We start from the raw sequence: 21937 nt of genomic DNA on the forward strand, positions 1-21937 counted from the left end.
TTTTTTAAGTGATGTTTTTGGGAAACGAGTTGAAAATCACTGGAAGTTTGTTGTTAGCAGATGGTGACATTTCTAGGGTGTCACATGCTGCCATTCTGTCATATAGAAAAACTGTACTCTGATATTTTGGTGATATTTATTGCACTAATGTGGCAGATCTTTAACTTTTACCCCATGCATGTGAACGCCTGTAAAACACACTGATATCACCTATTAACACACCCAGGAAGCATAATTGTTCTACATGGAGTGTTACTATTGTGAAAGAATGTAAATGTAATCAATAAGTGAAGGAGAAAGAGGAAAAAGGTGAAAACTCCAAATTGAGACCTGAACTATGGCCTCCTGGATGACAATCTTGCAACTTACTTCTCTTCCTCCCACTAAACAGATCTTAGTAGAACTACATTTTGGGTGTTTTTGGTTTAGGGAATAGTGCTAGTCATCCGCTAATTACTTGTAAAAGTGTCTGTGAGCAAGCTAATGAATCCAAATTGTCCCTAAACCATCCAGCATATCAAGGCGCTCGCAAAAAAAATCTACGTTTTCCTCACTTTTAGAACTCATTAATTTGACAAATTACATATTTTCAATCTAACCACACGTTCCACTTTGTCACATATCGTTTCCACTCTCCTGTGCATTATTTGATTTTTCTCTCCTTTGACTTGTTTTTTTCTTAATGCCAGCTTCACTTTTTTTTTGTATTCATACATCGTCCACCTGCCAATTTTAGCTGCCACTTTAAACTCTGTTTTTAATATTGCACTTCTTGAAACATTTTTTCATCCAAATGGCATCTCTCATTCTGACTCCCAGCCCTTTCATGCATTAATATAAGCTGCTGAGGCTTGAGGGAAGCACTGACAGTCTTTACAATCACAGACGTTGATGGCTTCAGTCCTTGTATTCTCTCACGTGTCATCAAACAGCTGCAAGCAGCTATAATGGCTCTCGGAAAAACCAGAATCCACTGAATTACTGCAACAACAAAACAAAAAGCTTCATCATTTTTAAGAGCAAAAAGAGCTTTTGAGACCACATTAAAAAGGTCAATTAAGAAAAATGTGTAGGTGTCAAAAAATTATTCTGTTTTGTGTACACTCCAATCAACAAAACTGGTGTACTTTTTACTTTTTATTTATCTTTAAACATATCTGCACCTTGGTGTATGTGCTGCCATCTCTACATGGAAATTACCATCATTATCAAAGAGGACAGGGAGGTAACGAGAAACAAAGGAGAGCAGGTTTTACGTTTCACATTTATGTCATAGGATCCAGTTCTGGGAGAAACATCTGGAGTGACACCTGCACTAGAAAAAAGTAGCCTGCTCGACCAAAAAACTGAACTTACCCCACAGCTTTACTGCTACAGAGAACTAGAGACAAAATGGTGAACATTCACCCTTCTGTACGTCTCTCTTTTATAGTCATTTCAATAATTTAAAGCCACGAAGCAACAACAAATCATTTCCTGAAACAAATATGACTGATTTGACATCATAGCAATTGCTATAATATGTGAACTTTCAGTAAATCCAAATGGAAATCCAAGTGCCTTTGAGCAACCAAAAGGCAGCTCCGGGAACCGGAAAAAAAATCTAATGCAATCTAAGTGTGAAAACTGTACTTTCTCCAGTAGAGTGACACTTGACACTTGAGACTGGCTCCTTTTGTATCCTTCCATCCATTCTCTTCTGCTTATCCAATCCTAGGCAAAACTTTCTATCCTGTACTATTAATTCGTGCTTAAAAAATGCATGTGTAGGCTTGAGAACTGCCTTTTTCTCATTTCAGTTGTCCCCTTAAGGCAGATCATCTTCTTCCATCTCATCTTATCCCTAGCATCCTCTTCTCTTACACCAAGTGTTTGCATGTCCTCCTTCCCTATATCAATTAACCTCCTCTGCAGTCTTCTCTTTTCCTCTTGCTTGGGAACTGCACATCCAGCATCCTAGTTATGGACCAAAGGATACTGTGACATGAATGAGGACCCGCACACACAGCTACTACACGTTTTATTGTTTAGGGTTTTTTCATCTATCGGGTGCAGCTTTCCAGCTGCCACCCACACACAAAACACCCCACCTCAGGTCCCACCACATCCTTTATAGGGGAGACACGATCAGCTGATGGAGCTCAGGTGTGTGTCAGCCTCCCCTGACACCACACCCTGAACCCACTCCTCCACCCCTCCTGAGCCACAAACCACACCCTGCCACAGATATTTAACAGTACTGTATGAATGTCTGTGCAAACATCTTGAGCCACCCCTCATTTCTTTATATTTTGCTTGTAAAGAGACAGAATTTCTTGTATTTCGAAAGTATTTCTTTTCACATTGAATGCTTTTTCATTCATTTTCAATCCAGCCCTTGAAGTTCCTGCTATCCTTCTGTAACAAATCACACATGAGTTGTCCCCTCCCACTCCAACCTCCCTGCACTCTCTTCTTCACCTGCCTCATTCAGTGTATGTTTCTTCTGATAGTTGACCCCAGCTATTTAAACTCAACCACCCTCACTACTAGGGGTGCAACGATACACAAAATTCACGGTTCGGTTCGGTTCGGTACTTTGGTGTCACGGTTCGATATTTTTTCGATACAAAAAAAATGTTCATGCCTTTTTATTAATTTGTCATTTATTAAATTTTCACGGCACATTCTGCACCACCTCTCTGTGCGTTCATCATTTGTTTGAAGCCAGCTCACCTCCTGCAACCACTTTTCCGAGAATACGCGCTTCTTTTGTGGTTCGGACTCCTGACATTTCTTTGGAGGTGGAGGAACATCACAGTAATTGCTTAAAGGAGCTTCTTCGACATCTTTATGAGTTCTAAACAAATGTCTGTCCTCCTCCTGAAAATCTTATGTATGCAAACACGCGTTGCAACTTCTTATCTTGTGCGCGTTTTTTATTTTGACAGCGAATGCGCACCTGCGGACCACTTATGTGCAGCCCTGGTTATTTAGCTCGTCATATTGCAGCCACAGAAATTCTTTTGTCCATGAAACCATAAAGCTGCACTTTCTTTTTGCCTTATAGTCTGATTTGTCATAACTTTTCTGTTTTGTGGTAAGCTTTTCTTTGGCTGTCACTTCTTCACCCTGACCTGTCTTATTTGGCTCAGCAGAACTAAAATATATATCCTGCTGCTTTTACACACGCACTCACATAACGCTCAGCGATTCTCTGCGCGATCAACCTCTCACATGTTTAAGCTTGCTGCGGGAGATTTCACTTGTCATGTTTGCATAGTAAGCTAACGATTGATAAGACGATGGCAGAGGAATTGGTGCGCAAATTATCATCACTCACCAATCAGTGCTGTGGCTCTCTATACACAGTTCTCGCGATTGCAAAGTGAAAGCAAAAAACAAGCGCAAATTCAAACGCGATTTCAATATGTCACATATTCACAGTGGCTCACCGATGCCAATGACATAATTACCCAGCTACATTTCCGAAAGAATGCAAAAGCATTGACATATATTTTTCCTTCCTACGATAGGCCGACGAGCAGAGCAGGGCAGCCCGACTGGAAAAATCGCTAGCGATTTTGCGAGCCCTGTATCTGATTGAGGAATCACTCATGTTTGGAAAAGAGAGTTTATTACAGAGAAATGTCTCTTTCCAAAATAAAAGCTATACTATACGCTTCTTCTGGGCTATATTCTCAGCAGCATATTAAACCTATCAGGTCCCCATAAGGAGAATCATGTGCTAACGGCTGTCTAAATGACTCGGTAAAGTTTGTATGCGTGCTTGTTGTTTTTGTCTGCTTCCACTTGTCTTTGCACTAGGATGCTATCGGGTAAATGTGCAGTCATATTCATTGTGTTCCCACTAGTGCTGTCAGCCTTAATCTGAAATGAGGTTAACGCCACAACACGGCAAATCTCCGTTAACGAGCTACCGCGGATTGCCCCGTGTGTGGGGCTGGACAGCGTCAACACATTAACGAGCTAACTGCGCTAACACACTAGTTCCCACTCATGTAATTGAGCATTGCTTGGCACATCTGACATACTGTTTTACTTTAGTCCATGACTGCTTACCTTCAGGGTCATACGTCACATGAAGACCAAAATAGTTCCAGACGCCAGATCTGAATGAGGGTGGGGGAGGTTCAATTTGCCATGTTGCAACGAGCTTAACTTCTGTCTAGCTAGCTTGCCCTGCGCTCAGTGAATCTGTGTTCGACTACTCCGCCTAGGCTGCACTGTCGAGCGCAGATCCACTGAGCGCTCAACACAGACAGCACCGTCAGAAGGAAAGTTGCTAAAATAAATTAAAAATGTTGTATTGTTCGATACATATGCGTACCGAACCGAAAGCACTGTATCAAACGGTTCAATATCGATACGAGTATCGTTGCACCCCTACTCACTACCTCTACTGCTACCCTCTCTCTCATTTCCACACAAGTATTCAGCCTTGCTGTTACTGAACTGCATTTCTCTCCTGAGCATGCCTCCAGCTCTCCAGGAACCTGCTCCCTACTCTCACTACATACAATTGCCATCATCATAGTCCACAGAGACTCCTGCCTGACCTCATCTATCAACCTGTTCAACACCACAGCAAACGGCAAGGTGTTCAGAGCTGATCCCTGACCCAGTGCCGTCCCCACAGTATTCCACTATATTAACTGGCATAACATGCTAACTTTGTTATTTATCCACAGTCAATGTGAACAAAACCATGACAGTTTCAGCATTAACATACTCTATTGCCTTACTGAAATGATACACCTCTAGTGTGACAATGCTAGCTTGACCAATAGTAATTAAACAAAAAACAAACTCAAATTGTAATTAAGACTAATAGATTTTGTTCCACTGGTGCTGATAAGTTGAGCAAAAATATCAATGTAGAACATGGTTTATGTACATGTGGGCGATCGTGGCTCAAGAGTTGGGCGTTCGTCTTGTAATCAGAAGGTTGCCGGTTCGAGCCCTGGCTCAGACAGTCTTGGTCATTGTGTCCTTGGGCAAGACACTTCATCTACCGCCTACTGGTGGTGGTCAGAGGGCCCGGTGTCAGTCTGCCCCAGGGCAACTGTGGCTACAACTGTAGCTTGCCTTCACCAGTGTGTGAATGTGAGAGGGAATGAATAGTGGTATTGTAAAGTGCTTTGAGGGGTCCTGAAAAGCGCTATATAAATGTAATCCATTATTATTACATGTAACATTTCTAATACACAGTTTTAAATGAAACTTTTTTAAATAAACCTCGGTTACTATTGATCAGCGGTCCCCAACCTTTTTTGCGCCACGGACTGGTTTATGCCCGACAATATTTTCATGGACTGGCCTTTAAGGTGTCGCGGATAAATACAACAAAATAAAACTAGCACCGGTACCGAAAAAAAGAAAATTTATTCATAACACACGTGAAAAGACCCAGGAAAACAGAGTAAACAATAAAAACGATGACAAAATAACGCTGAAAACCGATAAAAACCCTGAAAACTATACATTTCACACCTGAGCCTCAACTCTCGCGGTCCGGTACCAAACGACTCACAGACCGGTACCGGTCCGAGGCCCGGGGGTTGGGGACCGCTGCTATTGATTACCAGAAATACAAATGAAATTCATATGGCTAATTTATGATCTTTTGATACGACTTGGATCCTTGCTACAACATTTCTAAAAAAAAAAAAAAACCAAAAAAGCTATAAATATGGAGTAATATTTAACAAAAAAAATGTGACATAAAAATGATTTTTCTCTAACTTGGTATATACATGCTTAACAATACTGGATCGTTCCACTGTGAAAAAAAATATATATATACATAGCTAAACCCCAGAAAGGAAAAAATCACTAATTATGCTACCATCCACAAACACTAATGAGTTTCTACATATGGAGCCAAAATGCAGTAACATCCATTTATCATCGGCTCAGAGGTACTGAATAATTAACAAAACCATTCTAATAATTCAGAATCATTATGTTTTCATTTTTCTCTTTTTCTATCAATACAGCTGTTTGAACACATGCTGTACAAGAACACTGTGTAAAAGTGAAAGAGCATCTAATTTTCACAGTGCTGTAGCTCTCACTGTGACAGGTTTTATTATGTCACTAAGCTGTGAGTCTGCGTTCACTGAGCTAATTTCAAGAGCAATATTGTCGCTGTCAGAACCTTTCATCTCTTCTGTTTTGTTTTTTTTGCTTTTAACTGATCTGAAGGTTTGCATGCAACTCTGTGGGGTGAGATATTCTTTTTTAAATGCTAAAGGCTATTCACGGACTAAAAAACCTTTCAGCAAGAGATGTCTGAGGAAACAGAGAGAACTGAACAGTTTAAAAAAGAAAAACAGTTCTACATTTGTACAGTGCAGTGACATGGGAACTCCACCGGCCTATCAAATACGTGCAAGCTTTTTATAACATATACCTCATATCATTATAAACTATTAAACACTGTTTGGGTATTAGAGAACCCTTAAAACCTGCGAATTTGAATTGCAATTCATTCGCTCTCTTGCGCTTCAGTCATGAAGTACAGAAATACAATCTGCCTTTCTTAATCTGAATGCACAGTAAGGCTCAAAAATGCCTTCAAAGCCTTGCAATTAACACCTAACGTGCTTTGTTATTCAGCAGGATATGTTCCTTATTTCCATTTTGCATATAAAAGCTTTTCACCTGAAAACACCACCTGCCAGGACTCATGCCTAAGCACTAAACACTGACAAGTGAACCAGGACTAAACAAAGATATAATTTTGTGACCACTTATACTGCTATTAGATATGTGTGCTGGGGTTAAGGTAGCACTATTCTACCCATATATCATACATAGTGTGACACATAAACAAAAACGAAACAGCCACTGCTGCTGGTGAGTGAGACACACCGGGGAGTTTATTTCCTCGCTTCTAGGATGAACAGAAAATGATGTCGTCTATGGCAGTGAGAGGGTACCGAGTCCTGGTTAACCTCACTCACATACTAGAATGATGTAGTATGTGATAGTTATCATAATCATCCGAGCAGGCGAAACAACATTAAGTCACAGCATTTGCCTCACTGACTTTGAAAAGTAAATGAACTTCTTTAAACTTTGAACTTTTTACAGGCCCACTAAATAATTTGAAACGTTTTATATGTGCAAGAAAGCTAACACGCATTGGCTCTAATAATTACATCCTGATGTCAAGCCTCACTCGTAGAGCCAAGAATCGTGCTGAAAACTTTGTTGCAGAAGTGAAACAGGACCCATACTTTCCCCCCGCAGGGAATTAATTCTATAAAACAGGTGAGCAGAAGCTCTCTACCAAGAAATGAGTCTCTCTCCTCCAGACAATACAGAGTTTTGTGTTTGTGTCAAACTGCAAACTGATTGATTTCTCTGCAAAGAGGCAAACCTCAGAAATGTATAAAGAGAGAGAATTTGGTCTCGTTTCAACAATATTCTCAGCATAGTCCATCAGTCATCACTACAAGCACAGTTCTCATACCTGTGCATTGATATAAGCATATTTTCTATGCTTAGCGCTTTGCCTAACATTCACGCACACATTTTGAAGGATGCATCAGGAGCCACTTTGGATTCAGTAACTTGCCCCAGGATACTTTGACATACAAACTAAAGGACCCGCTCTACCTCCTGAGCCACAACCACTCTTAATCAAACAGTTCTTGAAAGCACCTGCAAGACTTAAATACACAAAAGTATTAATCAGTGGAGCTTTTGGAGTATCAGATACGTGAGAGTAAATGTTAAATATTGTGGCTGCCGAGTTATTAAATTGTTTTTGAGAATCTGTCAGTAATTGAAACGTAATGATTATAATTCCAAATATATCTAATTTCTCATCAAGAACAGACAGACTGAGCAACACAAACTAACCCAGAATCATAAATTTATTACAAGTGCTCTCTGGCAATATGACGAAACACATTTGCAGAATCAAGCACAGCTGAAGCAGCCTGAATCTTCACTGATCTGATAAGTAACTGAACTGTCAAGAGCATAGACGAATAAAAAAAATGCTGCCTATAATAATGGGAAACAGATAAAAATCTTAATCACTTACGAAGCACTTGATACAAAGTTTTCTGTGTATGCTGAGGAGATGGATGTCTCACAAAACTGTTTATATAAATTTACACCGTCGCTTACTTTTAAATATTAGCAAATATTTAAGTTTTTCTTTGTTTTAAACTCTCACTCACTTCATTTTGGCTCAGAAAGAGAAGTTTGATTTTAAAATCCAGTACACAACGGCAGGTTGGTGTATTCAGGTTAGACAGCTTCCAAAAGTCTACACTGGTTGTTGTAAGTTTGAAATATATTACCAATATTAAACTAAACTAGATACAAGATTTGCAATCAAATTAATAGATCTTAGAATGAAGTGTGCATGTCAAAACAGCTCTTAAAGGAGCCAAGTACAGAGTGACGGTTTACAAGAGCAAAACAGCTCTCAGCATGCACTGAAGCTCATATCTGCAAAAACAGGAGCAAACAGCCAGTCTGCTGATATTACACACCAGAAACGCTGAACAGGACATGACAGAGTAACAAACCCAGCCTGTCAGCTCCAGGTCTGCTTCACGAAGACCGACAGTAAAACAGACTTTAGTGTCTGTTTGTGTCTCTGTCTGTGTGCAGCTGCAAACACGTATTCACAGAACTGAGATCACTCTTCGGGCAAAAGCAGTCCCGTCAGAGACACGAGCAGTTCGGTGGAATTTGATCGGTCCATGAAACACCTGCCCATCATCAGCAGCACCAGCATCCCCAAATCTGCCATGCTGCACCCGCAGCATTCAAATATAAGATACATAAAAATCCATTTTGGACTTTACAGGAATTTAAAAAAAAATGTTGTGTGATTACGGTGGGGCAAACCGAAGAGCCAAACTCATGAAAATCCAAATAAATTCTGTAAGAGATTTAAAAAAAAACAAAAAAAAACCCAGCACATTTCTTTCTTTTTTTTTATAAAAAGAAAGTGAACAAAACGTAACAAAAAAAGAAACTGAAAATAAAGACAAGAAAGGGCAGAAGACTGGTTTTCCCTCCAACAACAACACAAAGCAGAGAGTAAAGAGCTCCGGCAAAGACTTGCAGGATAACAGAGAAATCCAATAGCTAAAAAACAAGGGGATGAGGGGGACAAAAAAGAAGACAAAAAAAAAAAGAAAAAGAAGGGATATCAAACCTGAAAGAAAGAAAGAAAAAATGAAGACAAGAGGAGGGGAAGAACTGACCTTCCAACGTAGGAGGTAAAAACGCTGAAAGAGGCTGACGGTGAGAAGGTGAGAAGAGCTGACAGCGTTCGGGGACGACGTCCGGAGTGCGCTCGGTAAACGGGCTGAAGCTCTGAGTGGCAGAGCAGCCGCTGGAGCTGCGACAAACAGCAGCAGCGTGTCGACTGGAGCAAACCACTGAGCACAGGCAGGGAGGGGGAGCTGCTGCTGCTGCTGCTGGGAGCTCTGTGGATAATTTGGCACTTGGATTAAAAAGCGCACGACAAACTCAGTTGCAAGGAAAAACGAAAGAAAATTTACTGCATGTGTCTAATTTTCCATAGCTGCTGGTAGCTAATTGCCCAGATTTTCCTGTAATCATAAAGCAGTTCATTCATTGTTCATTCACAGAACACAGGCTTAAAAATGTGGACCCATTGTTAAAAAAAATACAACATCATACATTTACATAGGGAAAAAATATCATGTAATTGTTGATCTATTACTTAATTACTTTGCTGTATTATGAATGGCCATGGGGGAGGTCTTCATCTGCATAAAGTTGTAGAGTTTATGAACACAGTCAAAAATCAAACATTTACGGTCCAGATTGGAGTCTGTGATGGACTGACTCTAGCCTCTGCACCTTATACTGGACACCCTGGTTTCGTGCATTGGCGAATTTAGACCTTTTTTAATGGGTGCTCAAGCATCCCTAAATTTCATTATAGAGCCTCTCAAAAACACTATAGTAACAATAATAACGTATTTTACTAGTATTTTCTGACATCATCTTCTAGTGCTCTATTTTGTCAGCTTAAGTTACAACGAAAACAAGGTAAAATGTTCTTTGTTCTTGATGTCATGATGTTATATAGCTCTCACACGCTGTGGCTTCTTAGTAATAAACAAGACAAGGTTATTGCTGTTAAAAGAAAATGAAGAGATTATTCAAAGTACACTTTACCTGACACATCAACAAGCAGAAGTGCAAGTGGTTCTGGGGGGTCACAGCAATGACCCTGCATTTGGTTACAGAAAGAGATGATTATGTATATTTGTTCTCTAAATAGCGTCAAAACATTTGGTAATGCAGTAGAGATTTTTAGATAACTTTAGCTTATAAGCTATAAATCTGCTACCATAAGTTGCCAGCCAGTGAGCTGGTGTGTTTTATTTTATTAGTTCAATAAAGTTTTCTGGCCAAATTGGGCTTCATTGTTTGTTTACTGATTGCAGAGCCTCAGAGTGCAAGTCAGAAAGATGTTATGTGTCAATGGCCAGCAGCCAATTCCTAGCGAATTTAGTTATGTAAACATGCTTCTTTATTGGATGACAGCATGAAGATTGAGAAAAGAGGATAGAGAGGGTGAACAGAGAGAGGGGGCAAGATGAAGACAGTGGACTAGTCAGAGTCATCAAAAGTTATAAAGCTGAGGTATCCTCTGTTTCACCCACATTCATTGATGATCACTGATTTGGATTCATATCACTCTGAACATGGCTTGAACAGGATGGCTGCCAATAGATTTGAGTGAGACACTGCTAATCTGTTCTCCACAGAGCTGGGTACCTGGGATCGTGTCTTTATTGTGTAATGTAAAAGAAGGGTTTGTATAAATTGAAAAACTTTAATGTAAAAGCATGTAAAGTAAAATAGACTGCAGTTATGTGTTTGAGAGACTGAAACAATGCTGTGAATCTAATTTGCTACAAATTGTTCGTTAATTTACTACATTTAATCAACACAACTGACCCCCTGGGCTCAGATATGATAACCCTAAAACTGGTGTATTATATTAGAACTAATCGCGGACGATTGTGGCTCAAGAGTTGGCAGTTCATCTTGTAATCGGAAGGTTGCCGGTTTGAGCCCCGGCTCCGACAGTCTCGGTCGTTGTGTCCTTGGGCAAGACACTTCACCCGTTGCCTACTGGTGGTGGTCAGGGGGCCCAGTGGCGCCAGTGTCCGGCAGCCTCGCCTCTGTCAGTGCGCCCCAGGGCGGCTGTGGCTACAATGTAGCTGCCATCACCTGTGTGTGAATGGGTGGATGAATGTGTATAGTGTAAAGCGCTTTGGGGTCCTTAGGACCAAGTAAAAGCGCTATACAAATACATTTACCATAACTATGATTATTCATTCAGAATCATTTTGTCAACATTAGAAAAGATCATCCAACCAATTAGATTCCTTTTAAAGGTAACAGTAATATGTGCCCAGTTAATTTTAGATATGTAACAGTAAAAAGGATTCAGTTTGTTTGCAAATACCTTATTCTATTAATATTAACTACAAAGCACTGTATGCATGACATTGTGACTGGGTGCTTAGCCCACCTGAAGCTTTGATCCTAGAAGCACCTGTAATTTGGTGTTTCAACACGCGGATAGTTTGTTAGATGCACCCTACGCTGGACATCACCATAAACTCTGTTGACCTGTTCTTCCATTCAAACAGAGCAGCTGTCTGATAAGCTATCAAATCTAGAACTCTTTGAAGTGATGCAATGCTGAAGGGGAGATTGTGCAATTCTCATTTAACAAGAAAGTCTATAGTGTGCTGGAAAAGGGATATGAGCAGAATTGGCTTTGCAGCACAAGGAAAGATTGATGTGGTTAATTACACAGTGTACAGTAGTAAGCAAAGATTAGGGTTTTGATAGTCCACAGATGATAAAAGAGCAAACTATTTTAAAAAGTGGTTACGTTGTTCTGTCCCAGTTTGCTATGAAACAAGGTTACAGCAAAAACGATTTCTATAATTGGGAAAGGTAAACATTTCTAAAGAATATGGAGGGGTTAGCACTATCACCTCCCAGTGTGGAGTTTGCATGTTCTCTCCATGTGCATCCTTCTTTCCACAGTTCAAAGACATACTTAATTAATTAAGTAAATAATTAACTATTCTAAATTAGTCATAATCATGAGTGTGAGGATTGTCTCTCATTCTGTTTTGGCCCTCGAATAGATTGGCAACCCGTCTCTCATCCCATCAAAGCACAGGTCATGTACAGTAAGTGTCTCCCTGTTTGTATTGCTACTCTTGTTTACTCTGTACTGCTGCTGCAAAGGTGCCAGGGAGACTTTATGAACGCGAAGCATTAAGCTGTTTGTTTTGTTGACATCAGTGAAGTTGCAAAGTCTTAAAAGCCAAAGGGCAATCCTGAACACACATATACACACGAGCACGGTTATCTGTGAAAACATTTCAGCTGAGACAAGGAGAAGAGGCATGCGAAGACAGGAAGAGCAAGGTTGTTTATTGTATTGTGCTGTTTGTTTCTGGGTATTTTTTGTTTGTTTTCTTTCATTCAAGGGCAAAAAGAGGAGCCGTTAAAATGAGAGTGAGTGGGGAAGAAAGAAGAAGCAGATCAGCAGACGGAGACGGTGAAAGATACCGACAGCCAGAGAGGATGAAAAACAGATGCAGAGAAGGAACACATCCCCTGCTCTTTGAGCAGCCACGTTCATGAAGAAAATACAAGCAGACAGTTGTAACTGGACTGAGTAAGTCAAAATATGAGCCAATGTTGGTGTTACAAAATATACTGCTTTGTCTGACCTGTTCACCTGATGGAAAGACATAGACTTTATGCATTTATATAAAGAAGAGTCTACTAGTCTTTAAGTAGTGAACCAGTAAATTTCTACAAAATCCTTCTACAAAACTTCATTCACTCTGGAATCCCCTTTGTGTTAATCTAGCTGATGTTTTATAGCTAGATTTACTCTCCTTAATGGAATTTGTCGAGAAAGCCAACAAAATGAACGCTAATATTTGACACATAAACATTATACAAAACATGGGTATAACTTTCCAGTATGAGTAGTGAAGACAATGTTATTTTTCTTCTATGATAAGATTGGAAGCTCTTTGAACTACATCAATACCAAAAAATACATTTGTTTAAGTGGAATCAACCCAGTCAGCAGGCTTAGTCCCAAAGGTAAATGAAAGCTTGAACTCTGGTAAACTTTATTACATGAATGTGCTACTGACCAACTGCAAGCTTGATTTGACAGTGTTGACCTTTGAGAGAACAAAGAGTGTATAACAGTTGAGACCATCATATTAGCAGTGTTGAAACCTTTTGACTGTATCCTACACTGCAAAATGAGAAAAGAAATACCAGGAGAGTTTGTTTACATCTCTATTTCAGTTTCAGTTTTATTTCAATTTTATTTGTCATATGTAATTTAACAGAGATTGGGTTAATTGGTAATTCTAAATTGCCCATAGGTATGAATGGTTGTTTGTCTCTCTGTGTTAGCCCTGCAACATACTGGCGACCTGTCCAGGGTATACCCCGCCTCTCACCCTGTGATAGCTGGGATAGGCTCCAGCACCACTGGGACCCTGATAAAGATAAGCAGATGAATGGATGTAATTTAACAGGCTCAACATTACAATGAAATGTGTTTACCTTAAAAGGCAAAATCAACAAGCTCCTGGCACCACTTATTTTAGCAGACAGTGTGCTTTTTTAGAAACTATACCTGCAAATATAATGCAGAAACCTCAGAATCACAAGTATCTCTTAAGTTTTTAAAAACTGTAATAACTCAACAACAGCAGGCTTAAAAAGACAAAAATGAAATATGCATTACTAAAATATGAGATTAAAAGTTACTTTTATGGTATAAGTCAAAGGGGTTTCACACTGGATGTTTTAATTAAAGTCTCTCAGAATATATTGTCTCATATTCCTTCACTCGGTGCTGCACTCAACAAAGACAGTGAGCTGAGGACGTTCTTCAAGTTATGTGATTTTCTTCAGTGAGAAGTCCGATTCCAAAGCACAAAAGAAACAAAGTTCTCTGAATCCAAATGCTGGTCCCCTTTTTTGTCAGACAAAAAAAGACTGGAGGAGTTAGAAAGAGAGTTTCTTAATACAGCTGTTTGCTTTGAAAAATGATATGAAGGCTCTGGAAGGTCTGATTAATTGCTAACCCAAATAAACAAGAAACCCAAGTGTAGTAACAAATTTGTGACATTTTAAATCAAGGACAAATAAAACCTAAATATTTTTTTTTCATTTATAACAAAATAAAAACATTACACAACAGTCTTTGACCAAATGTACCCATGTAATTGCTTTTAATGATCTGTCATTCTTAGCCATCCATCAAAATACATTAGGCCTTATATACTGTTGCGATTGAAACAGAACAAATTTAATCAAAGAACACATAATTAAAAATAATCCAGTTGCTCAACATTTGGTCACATTTTTATGAAAGGAAATCTGACTGGACAAGACAGCTCCAATAAGGTCCCCTAAGCTCTGGTGAAAATATTTTGACCTGCTTTCTGCTATCAATATAAAAATGCCTGCCTTGCTCGACAAGTTTATCTTTGGCCCTCCAGATGGTCCAGAAACATAAGAAAATACATATGAATTAAAGTTTAATAGAAACATAGACCTTCTTATGGGCAGACGTCCCTCTATGTCCTCCAAGTGACATTTTACTGCACAAAACAGATGGGACAGGTGTGTGCTGTAGTCCAGGGAGACCTTTAACAGTGTTAACAGCTGTGGGTGTCAGTGAAGTGTGTGATTTCTGCAGATGTACAGTAAAAGAAATTTTAGAAAGTAACATTTTCATCTTTGGTTTAAGACAATAGTAATTTATACAATAACACTGACAGACTAGAGGAGCGGTCTCCAACCCTCGGACCGGTACCAGTCCGTGAGTCATTTGGTAGCGGCCGCGAGAGTTGAGGCTCGGGTGTGAAATTTATGGTTCTCAGGGTTTTTATCGTTAATTCAGTTTCCCTGGGTCTTTTCCCGTGTTGTAGTTGTGTGTCTTATTTCTATGGAAGAAATATAGTATCATCAGAATTCAAGTATTTTTAGACATTGAATTTATAACACTGAATTTTTATCCTCCAAATTTCCCTGCAAAAATATTCACCTGCAAAAATTCACCAGCAAAAAATTCACCTGCAAAAATTCACCTGCAAAAAATTCAACTGCAAAAGTGATGAACTTTTGACCCAAGCCAGTGCAATCAGCACTAGATCGAGTCGAGCGGCTCTCAGCCAATTAAATTACGCTGTTTGATCATATGACACCGTTAGCCAGCAGTATGTCTCCTAAAAGAGAGCTGTTTAAAGGTGAGTGATTAAGTTTTTCTCCTAAATAGAGATCATTACAGAACGCCTAGTCCTACTTAAAATCCCATTTATTTTTATTTTATTTTATCATCTACTCGAACTAAGGAAAACGTTTGACTAACTCAAAGACAATTTCCACGCCTCCCCTGCCTGTCTGCAGAGGCAGTTTTGAATTTAGGAGCAGCAAGATGGAAGCGGCAAACCCTGGCGGTTCTCCGGTAAGTATATTGTTTTTTATCTTCAAGTTTGTCTTTTGAAACGTTAATTTTATTTAAATCCGTTGCTCACGTATAAAGTACACAGACGGAGTCTTTGCTCAACTCCTCTGAGGCGTGTCTCACTAAGCGCTACATGCTAGCATCCTGCTAACCGAGCTACCCTTTACATGAGGTGCTTTAGAAAATAGGATACTCATTAAAAAAAAATACTCCGCAGATATTGATAGATAGACGAACACTGCAAATATAATGTTAGAAACGAGAACGGCCTTTGGTGAAGGGGTAAAATACACCATGAATAAAGCCATAGAGTGAATGGCTGCCATGGTTGCAGAACGGCCTGATTTAATGACAAGAATGGGGAAGAGTGAGGTGAAGTGAACCAAAGCCACAAAACACGGTCAGACAAGGCGGCAAAAGGGCAGTGATCTGTCCGTCAGTATGAAGTCGGTGTGTGCTTTGGTGAACAAAAACTCGAGACCGGTAGCAGGAAGATGGGAGACTCGTGTTTCACTGGAATAGTGGTGAATTAAAACATCCTTTGTTGGGGACATTTAGGTGTAAATGCATCCATACAGGCAAGCCAGAGGCAGACCAGACAGTGAAGAAAACAAGGCAAACATTAGAAATATTAAAACGGAAATATAGGATTAATATAACATACAATTAGGGAAAATGTAAGGAACACAATGTAAATGATATTTACATTGTGGATACTATATTTCTTCCATATATTTCGAAAGTAATATTTACGCATTACCATAGTGACCAGAGAGCATTAAGGGGCAAAGAGGAGGCTGTTACTCTCAATGTTGTTGGCGCATTTCAGGAGGACGCTGCTAATACAGTTACACAATTAAACGGTGAATTTGCGTTCATTATTATATTTACAAAATACCACAGTTGTTGTCTTGGTCGTATCATTTTATTTTGTTGTACTTATCTGCGACACATTAAAGGCCGGTCCATGGAAATATGACATTAAACCAGCTGGGGAACGCTGGACTAGAGTACTATAGCTAAAGAAGATACATCCATATAGGCAAAAATGTCCTTTGCCAATTTCACCAACATCTTTTTTTGTAAGGTGCCAAATGCTGTCAGATATACGTGGAATTCCAAACATTCGTGCAAAATGATCTTTGGCTTTAGATGCCGGGAGATCCTCTTTAAAAAACAAAAAACAAAAACATGACTATGTCCAAGTTTGCCAACCAGCAATCTCCTGTTTGGCAAAGTTGGTCCCCAGCCGCAGTCCTCGTTGGAAGTCATTTTGTTTTACTTAAAGGTTTTGGGTGCCCTAAACATCACATTGAATAATGACTCCCAGCCACTCTCAGTCAGTTTAAACATAATCATGAGGCATCCTTTACCAGTGTCCATATATTATTATGTTTGGAGCTTGAGACCCATATCACTCTCACCGCAACCATTTCCCAGACATAAACAGCCATTTATAAAGAATGTGTCTGCAGTAAAAAGTGTGGAATAATTCAGATGATGCATACACTCATTTTCTAGAGTTGAGCCTGATATGGATGGAAATATAAGACCAGATGGAAAAGGAGCAGGAAAAATAGGGATAGGTGGTACTAAATGTAAAAAAACCCTATTTTGCAGGGTTTGCATTTGCCTTTCTTATGATTGTTTTGTTCTCCCTTTTTGTAAGCTATGATAGTGTGTACACACAGTGCTATGCATCTGGCTCCTGGTGGGTCTTGGCACAGGCATGAAAGGACAGCTTGTTTGCATTCGCGAAATGTCACTGCTTTGACAGAATGGCACTATTTGACACTCTGGTAATAAGAACTGTCTCATTTGATGGTACATTGACAGCATTATAAAAACCAACACAGCTAATTAAAAAAAGGAAAACTCAATATACAACTAAATACACAAGTGTGAGAAATGCAGAAATTCAGGGCGAGCCCAGAAATCACAACCAATCTTTTAAAATTAGGTGCAACACATTTCACATTTTCATTCTTTATTGCATACATTTTAATGTCTTGAATTTTCTTCTTTTTGATACTGATGCTGATGCTTATTTTTCTTTATTATTTTAATGAAGAAATTTTATGTAAAGCAACTGCAGAAATATATAATTTCAGCTGGACAAATCGGCCATATGAAGCCAAATTTTAAACAGCTTTATTTAGTTGCCATATATAGTTTACCTAGATTTAACACCACACAGAAGATCTTGCCATCAAAACAAAACAGATTTAAAAAAAGACAATAATTACATTCTCTCCTCAGTTAGCCCCAATTAGAGGATGTTACACAGAAACTTTGAAGATTAGACAGGAAATACTACATCTTTGTTTTCCCCCCTAAAAGCTTCCTAACAAGTTAGTGTTCCCAAAAATGTGTCTGGGATGGCAACTTTGGTGCCTAATGAGCTGAGGAAGTTGTGCGTAAGCAAGTGGGCTTTGCCTGGTGTGAATAAAGCTTAACTTCACTTTAATAATGTCTCCTGGTTTGATTTGTGATGTGTGAGAGACACACAACAAAGAGTATCTTGTTAAGGCATAAAAAACATCCTGAAAATAAATCGATGGGAACACATATACAGGCCAGAGAAGTGGGCTTGTAAGCAGATTATTAAACCCAAGCGTAGGCTGAGTATACAGAACAGTATATTCAGTGCTAATTTTTTAACCCTTTATACCTGATACATAAAGAAAGTTAAACATCAAAGTCAATAAAAAAAACTCTGTTAAGTCAGTCATTATACAACATCTACCTGATCTCCACTTAGAGTAAATGGCTAAGAGAGGACCTGAGCTGTAATACCATTTTAGTTCTTGTTAATAAATAAATAAATAAATAAAAAAGCTTGAATAATCTTAAATAATAATTAATCCAGGATTTTAAATATTTCCTTCAGAGAATTCATGTTCTTATGAGAGTGAAGAACAGCAACGTTGATCATTTATTGTCTGAATGTAAAAAAAAATCCTATACTATTACATTGTACATTATGGTACATTTTTAGATATATTCATATGCACATACAGCCAGTGCATATGATGTGATTAGACCGATCGATCGATCGATCGATCGATAGATAGATAGATAGATAGAAATCTCTTTGAGTTTTGCCCTGTTGACTGTTAAAATCAATGTAAATAAAAGTCAAATGCAATAATGTCATAAACCAAAATTTATTTGCAACAGAACATAGAAACATGTTAAACTGAGACATGTTCCTATTTCACAAAAAATATTTTGAATTTGACGGCAGCAACATGTCTCAAAAATTACGACCTGGGGAAATAAAATGTTGGAAAATTAAGGAGTACTTAAAAGAAAGCTCAAGCAATGTGTTGCAATTAATTGGGTTAAGTGGTAACAAGTTTTTGTCTTCAAATGTAGTATTATGTCCCTAATATCCTAAAAACAGTCCAACAATCTTGAGAAATCTATATGTTCAAGGAATAAGGCCAAAAATCAATATTGTATGGATGTGATTTGGGGCCTTCTGGAGGCCCTTCGTTAAAACCAGGCATGATTCTGTCATGCAAATCACTGTGTGGGCTGAAGAACACTTCTAGAACATAAACATTGTCTGTAAGTACAGTTCACAGTGCCATTCACAAACACAAGTTAAAGAAGAAGCCATATGTGAATATGAGCAACATATGCTCTCAGCCAGATGACATCTTTTTCGGGAAGGTCTTGCATATCTCAGCAAGATTAAACCATCTGTTATAACGGCTTCGTAGTAGAAGAGCAGCTAGAATCCTATATTGGAGAAGAGTGGGATAAATATAAAGAGTTAAGTTTAAAATAAAGTATAGCCTCTTTTAGGTTTTGAATATTAATATTTATTATTAATTGTTTTCGAATGTGACGCTTTATAATTTTTCACTTTGTTAATTTTCAGTTTAGTTTGATTCTTATTTTCTATTTTTGTTTCTTTTTCTCAACATTTATTATTGTACATTGGTTATTTAGCTTTGTAAAGGAGCTGATTGCTCACACTTCTTATACAAATATATTTTGGTTGCTTGTTTGAAATCCCTAAATCGTGCCTGATAGGCCAAAATTCTGTAACTAATCACTCAAATGACCGTCATATTCTCTAAGCTCCCAGACTGAAATTAATTTCTGATGAATGTAAGCATCGCTGCATCTCCATGATACCAAATAAAGTTCAGTGGGATTAAACCTATGTGCGGGTGTATTTAAGTGTATTATTATTGTTTTGCTTTTAAAAATGATTTTAAAAAATCATTATGCACATGCTGTTTCTCACAATATACTGCATTTATGTCAGCCTGCAGTGCACATGAACAAGGTGTGCATTGTGCCGGCATGTAGCCTCGCCTCGTCTCCAGGAAGATGACAGTTTAATTTTCTCCATCTGACCATCTGATACAACACATTCACTGATATGTTCAGGCACTTTTGGCTCTCGGAGGAGGCGGACGCACTTTTTCTCCTCTCCTCTCCCTCTATCTTCCCTGCTTAGTTCTTATGTCCTTGTCTAGTCTCGTGTTTTTTGTATTACTTTTCCTGGAACACTCTCTCACAGTCTGTTTCTAAAACCTAAAGAGAATTATGGATTTGATCAACTGGTCTCTGAATGCTATTAACACCCTTTTCTCAACGAGAAGTCTGGGCTCGGGAGAGCCCGAGTGCCCTGGAGGGACTTTCCCTGCCAGATACACGATGGACGGGTGGCAGAAATGGAGGGTTGTGTGTCTGGCGGGACTGTCGATCGAGGACGCTGAAGATATCTACCTATTCGGAACCATGATAACAGGGTTCTTGCTGATCGGAGCTGGCTTGGGCCTGACTTATCGGAGAATTAAGGGAGCGGAACCGGCTGTTCAAACCCTCCCAAGGCTGCCTGCTGGGATTGAAACGATGGGACGAGGCGCAACTTCTCAGAACGGGCTCATTGAGAGCAGCATGGTTAAGACCTTGGAGATGCTTACAGCTGCCGTGAATACTCAGAATAACACCTCTGAGCTTATATTGGGTTACATCAAGGAGAGGCCTACTCAGAATACCTTTGAGCGAAAGTTGGATTACATCGTGGAACAGCTCACTGCAGTTGTGAGTTCTCAGAATCGGCTCTCTGAGGAAAGGAATGACAACATCACGGAACGCAAGTTTGATACCATCATGGGGAAGCTCGCGGTTCTCCAACGGGAGATTGAGAGACCAGTGTTGGAGTGTTAAAGAACAGCTTTGAAATTCTCACGAGTTGTTGCAAAAGAAAAATTACCATCATAATCCGGCTACCCCTTCGGTGCCAGCTGTGGGCTCAAGGCCGGAGCCGAACAAAAACTCCCTGATAACAACTGTGTTGAGTCTGTTCCTTCCCATTCCATGCAAAGCCACCTGAGTTGGCTGGAAGACTGTTTATTTAGCCTGGCAGGGCGAAGGACACTGTCTCAGCTGAACTATGGACACACAAACACATACATATACTGATACTGATAAGCACTCACTGACGCATCACCCTCCCTACCCCGGATCCAACGCCACCTCCAATGCTTACCTCCCCTCTGATGTGGACATCGGGTCAGCTGGAGGCGCAGTCAAAGATTGCAGCGGTCCAAGATCAGATGTACACACTGGAACACTTTCCTATGTTGCTTGTCTGTGTTTATTGTGCTATGGTGTGTTGATATCTGTGCATTCCTGTATTATCCTTTTGTGTTACACATTTTGATGTTTTTTTCCTCGCTACCTAGCCTGACCTGTCTCCCCAATGATGTTTGTGTATTGTATGTACGGCCGGCAAGGTCTGTCATCTCGGTTGTGGGCAAAAGACCTGCAACTGACAAATAAAGGCTATCTCATCTCATCATCATCTAAAGCCCACATACATTCACCAGCCCTATTCACAGCTTTTAGTCTATCTTCGTCACAGTCAGGTAACCTTGCAAAACACCAATAAAAATCAATGCCATGCAGAAACGCTTCACACAGCAACCATTTCATTTACAGACACTGATGATAAAAAAAAAAAGAAAAGAAAAGGGGAAAAAAAAGGCTGAATGATTTTGGAGTTGGTATGGTATATCTTTGTCGTGTGTGTGCAAACCACTATACATTGAAAATACACCATATTAGTTTTTACATTTACCTTTTTAAAACACAAAACGTGGAATTTTAAATAAGTACAAGTATAGTATAAGTACGATCATATAGAAGAACAGAACTTGACTCATTGAGATCAATTATTTGGCGGTTAGAGTCTGATGATCATCATGGAAGAATGGATGAAAATGGAGGCTTGGGTGGAGCTGTGAGTCACTCAGGTGAGGCAGAGATGGAGAGTGAAACAGAGACTGAAAGAGAGAATGGCGGAAAAACACTGAAATTTAAAGAACACAGTGAGGAGGCTGACTGACTCATAGTAGG

General features: G+C 39.3%; 2 protein-coding genes across 4 annotated transcripts in view; one reads left to right on the forward strand and one right to left on the reverse strand.

Annotated features, from left to right (window-relative positions):
• raly (RALY heterogeneous nuclear ribonucleoprotein) overlaps nt 1–9430 on the reverse strand; it is a 144766-nt gene extending 135336 nt beyond the window's left edge. For 2 of the 3 annotated variants that reach the window (XM_085160464.1, XM_085160463.1), the window contains exon 1: nt 9240–9345. The gene's annotated coding sequence lies outside the window, so the exon portion shown is untranslated. Of the gene's footprint in view, nt 1–9239 lie in introns of all 3 variants that reach the window. The other variant, XM_085160465.1, reaches the window with a different exon arrangement.
• A 9903-nt stretch (nt 9431–19333) lies between these two features.
• On the forward strand, nt 19334–21547 carry LOC146518183 (uncharacterized). Its single transcript, XM_085159360.1, has one exon. The coding sequence runs from the start codon at nt 20120–20122 to the stop codon at nt 20744–20746; it is 627 nt and encodes a 208-aa protein (XP_085015486.1). The 5' UTR covers nt 19334–20119; the 3' UTR covers nt 20747–21547.
• Nucleotides 21548–21937: the final 390 nt, after the last annotated feature.

This window comes from Neolamprologus multifasciatus, chromosome 5 (assembly GCF_963576455.1).
Source record: "Neolamprologus multifasciatus chromosome 5, fNeoMul1.2, whole genome shotgun sequence".
Classification (NCBI taxonomy): Eukaryota; Metazoa; Chordata; class Actinopteri; order Cichliformes; family Cichlidae; genus Neolamprologus; species Neolamprologus multifasciatus.

What these genes read in the sequence shown, in the direction of transcription:
- LOC146518183 (XM_085159360.1), top strand. Translation starts at nt 20,120, where the DNA reads ATGGATTTGATCAACTGGTCTCTGAATGCTATTAACACCCTTTTCTCA.